General features: G+C 33.0%; 1 protein-coding gene across 1 annotated transcript in view; it reads left to right on the plus strand.

The window, feature by feature from the left end:
* ABCE1 (ATP binding cassette subfamily E member 1) overlaps positions 1–4,632 on the plus strand; it is a 31,151-nt gene that overhangs the window by 17,235 nt on the left and 9,284 nt on the right. The window contains 1 exon segment of the mRNA XM_003790193.3: positions 2,959–3,080. Coding sequence (XP_003790241.1) covers positions 2,959–3,080 — 122 coding nt within the window.

Here is a 4,632-nt window from a genome sequence, read left to right on the forward strand (position 1 = left end):
AAAAAACAAAAAAAACAAAGTAACACTTAGAATATCATAGGTAAGACACTGTGCTATTTGAGCCAAATAGTAGCCATAATTTTCCCTCCATACACATGTTTAGGCATTACCTTGGGCGAATGCAAAGGTAATAATACAGTGCTAGCATTTCAGGAAATTCATGGTAAAGAAAAGAACACACATGGACCATGTAGTCCTGTAAAGAATACATAAGCAGTTAAGTTAATAGCTTTCAACTGAAGCCCCTAAAAGTATTTTTAAGCCCCTTTATCATACTAACATGGAAGTCATAGATAATATTATTTACCTTTGCATATAACTTTAAAGATAGCAAATAATGTCCTAGCCATAATAAAAAGGAGAACTAAAAGGAAAGTAACTTAGAACCAGTATTTCAGTATTAATGTTCAGGCCCATCTCTAGAAAATAAGACATTAGATCCAGGTGCTTACCCACCTACAATGAATAAAAGATCAGCAACTATTCTGTATAGTTGGGATAGGAAAACAAAGTAAATAACAAGGCATAGATGGACCTGAGGAAAAGTAATGTTAGAGAAGACTTTTCCTATTTTATGAGAGGGTAGTAACCTTAATTGTAACTGTGTTAAGACAAATTAGATTAACAAAGTAGAGAAAATGATGAAGCCATTGCACAAATAGGTGAGTCTTGTTTTATGTTAAAATCTCTATGTAATGATAGAGTGATAATGCAGTCATAGGACATATATCTCCATCCTGAAATTCTCCTATGTGTCAAGGTGTACATTAGGTTTTCAATGCTATAAAAAGATTTTGAAGATCATATGCTTGGATTAAATAATGAGGAATAGAGAGACGGATAGATTGGGAGAAAGCAACAGTAATTTAAGAAGTTTCATAGTTTGACCTTAGAACATTATCAGTAAGATTGAAGACTTAAAAAGTAACCCAAAACTGGGTGGCGCCTGTGACTGAAAGGAGTAGGGCACCGGCCCCATATGCCAGAGGTGGTGGATTCAAACTCAGCCCTGGCCAAAAAAAAAGAAAACCCAAAACTAATTGTGTTGTGTAAATTTTTACAACATGGATTTCCTACTGTGCTACAGATTTCTTTTCTTCCCAAACATTCAGAAGATAAGAATGGCTGACCTACATCATTTTTATATTTTCGACTTACTTAGTAGGCATAGTGCCGTTTGAATGTGAGGGAGGCAGGAGGTTTGACCTACTTTTTTCTTTTTTCGAACCAAATTAAAAGCTGCTAAATATTGTGCTGCATGTATATATGGTTTTTTCTTCTTCCCAGATCACTCTTTCTGAAATGTTTTTTTATATCATTCTCACTTTAGAACTTTACTAGATCCTCTAGACATAGGTCATAATTTAAATTTTCATTAATTAAAATTAAAAATTTGTTTCTTCAAACTAGTTCCGTCCTACTATGGCTAATGGCAACCATGTGGAACAACATAGAGATAGAACATTGCCACAATCAGAAAGTTCTACCCTTTCAGAACCCACCATCTTTCTTGTTGCCAATTAGCTTTACTCTAGATTCTTTGTCATTGTACAACATTATTAAGTATCTATTATGTTTAAGATATAGCTAGCATAAAACTAAAGTCTACAGAGGTAGACTGTATTAGTCACCCTTTAAGATAGTTACAGGCAAGTAAGGGGGGGTACTCCAAGTCAGTTCAAATACTTGGGGGGGGGGGTTCAAAGAATGGGAAAAAGTTCATTTTCATGAAATGTATTTGTATGAAAGCTATTCCTACAAGCAGTAGGGTTTAAGGTGGACCTTAAAGGGTTAAGTAGGACTGCAGCAGGTGAAAATTTAGGCAAGAGACCGTTTAGAAAAAGAAGAGCCTCTGAGGCACAAAGGAAGAAGTGCATTATTCAGGAACAAAGATCCATTTTTCAGTGTTTTCAGTTACATAAATTAAGTAACAGAAAGTAAGGTAAAGTTTTGGAATCCTTGAAAGAAAATAAGGGTCTGAAGATAAAGCCTTTATTTGTCAAAAATCTCTGGCAAAATTGAAAGATAAGAGAACTTGAGCTAGAATTTAAGCAGAGAAGGAAAAGGATGAAATTGACAGGCAAGACACTGTTCACAGACTTGACAATTTAAACAGTATATCAGTGAAAATAAAATGAGCCATTTTTGATAGGATGATGATTCCCCTAATACAGATATAGAACATTTTCATATTTGTGCAGGAAGATGATACTTTTACTGGCATTTGAGATGTCTGTAGGACATTTTCTTAAAATGTTGAAGTTAGTTGGAATGGAAATAAAGTGTTGCATAAAGGCTTCTTGACTGTTAGCTGGCCTAATAGCTTGTACTCTACCAGTGTACTTCATCATTCATTCAAATCGGCCCGTATTTTATGGTTCCCATCATATCCCCTCTCATTCTTACAGTGTATTGGCTCTAGTACACACTGACCTTCACTGGAGTTTGACATCTCCAGACCTTATTTCGCTGTGTGGTCTGTTTTCCTAGCTAACTTGAAAATTCTCAGATTATGAATTCTGTCATTTTTCTCTGATGTCTCCTACTCTAGCTAGCATGGGACATGAAAAGTAAAGGGCCTAAGAAATAAGAAAATTGAATGGCACAATTTTCAAACCGTCGGCTACATCTAAATTAAATCTATTATAATTGCTTTTACTTTGTAAAAGTTATTTTAAATACGTTCCTTATTAGCGAAACACATTTATGTATAGTTACATATAAACTTTCATGTTACCTGGGTTTTTCCTTCTAGTATCAGAAAACATTTCCAAATATGGGCATTGATAATGAGCATCTTTGAAGAAAGTGTTTTGTGGCTTTTGCTTAATATGTTCTTTATGCTTGATATTTTTATAATATATCTACTGAAATTTCCAACCATAGTAAAAAAATAGTTATGAAAAGTTTTATCTAATTATATGTACATTTTAAAAATAAAAATGTTTTGATTTTCAGGTATATCATTGTGGTGGAGCATGACCTCAGTGTCTTAGACTATCTCTCTGACTTCATCTGCTGTTTATATGGTGTACCAAGTGCTTATGGTGTTGTCACTATGCCTTTTAGTGTAAGAGAAGGTAATGAGAAAAACTATTCACATAGACTGTATTCCCTTCCACTCCAATGCTTATAAAATGTATTATTGATAGTAAGTACTCTTATGTTGCTCTAGTATTTTACTTACCTAAAACTCTGGTCTTGTAGAACTTTTAATCACTGAGCAGAATGTATATGTAATTTTATATAAAGCTTTTTTTGGAGAATTTTGGGGCGCATAGAAATGCAGTTTTACCTTTTTTGCTATATTAAAAATCTTCTATATTTTGGTTTCTGCACTATCATTTGCTATCTTCAAATTTATCTTTGATAGTGAGGAACTTTTAAAATTCAGTGCTCATCTTATTTTCATGTTTCAAATTTCATCTGTAATCTAGATCCTAAGTTTATTAAATATATTAAAATTGTCATTTATTCCCTTTGCTAAACAAAAGTAGAAACTAGCCTACACTAAGTAACTCCTGAAACTAGTACCAATGCACTCTCTACTTTGCATTTCTTTCCTTTTAATTTTTTTCCTGAGGTTCCTTTCACTGCTTCTTTCTATTTTATATTTCTTTTCCCCAGTTATTTCTTGACCTGACAATTCTGAACACTAATGGGCTTCAAGGGTAACTTTTTCTTTTTGTTTATCAGTGGTAAGTGTCAGTTATCACAAAGAGTGTGCACAGATTTTTTTTTGCTAATTAGCTTTCCTTAGTGTTTGTGTATTTACTGTGTGGCCCAAGGTAACTTCTATTTTCTAATGTGCTACAGGAAAGAAAAATGGTTGGATACCCCTGGTCTGTACCTTAAGAAAAAAAATTCTATAATTCTAGAAAAAGAAATCAGGCAGCCTTATTCTCTAACTGATAGCCTGTTTCTTTTATTTTTTTTACCTCCTGAATTAGATTGATAATGATATGGGTACTTGGCAATCATTTTTCACAATTATAGTTTAAATGCCATGTCTCTAAAAGCTGTGGCACTCAGTAAGTGGTTCCTGGTGAGCTTTTCCATGTGTCTCATCTGTTAAAACAATTGAATTAAGAAACTGCACTTAGTCTTCTTGCTTTCCTTTATACCTAAATTAGTGCCATAAATGTAAATGCTTTTATAAATTATAAAAGTAATCGTAGCTTGTACTCATTTTTAAATCAAGACCAACAGTGTGGTAGGACTAATATAAAGACTGATTTTTACTATGCTTTTTTAACAGACTTATTTCTTTGATCCTTTATTTCCTTAAATGATAAATTAGACAAATGGATTAAATGGTGCTAAGGTTCCTTTTGAGTTTTTGTTGGTATTTAATTTTTAATTTCACATTATTATTTTTCAATAAGTTAAGATTTTTAAAAATGCTGAGTTTGGCAAAATAAATACATCTGTTCATTTGTTCTGTCAACAAAAATATATTGAACACTTACATCCTAGACAGGATACAGGCCTCCCGATGTGGTGGTTCCCTATTACAAATGAAATGAGTAACATTTGACTTCATCAAATGAGTAAATATCCTTAGACTTTTCAAGACCTTCTAAAACAAGCCTGCTTGCTTTCTTTTTCTTCACTTACATATATGGCCAAAAA

The sequence above is a fragment of the Otolemur garnettii genome, unplaced genomic scaffold, assembly GCF_000181295.1.
Source record: "Otolemur garnettii isolate 467f Iridium unplaced genomic scaffold, OtoGar3 scaffold00041, whole genome shotgun sequence".
In the NCBI taxonomy this organism is placed as follows: domain Eukaryota; kingdom Metazoa; phylum Chordata; class Mammalia; order Primates; family Galagidae; genus Otolemur; species Otolemur garnettii.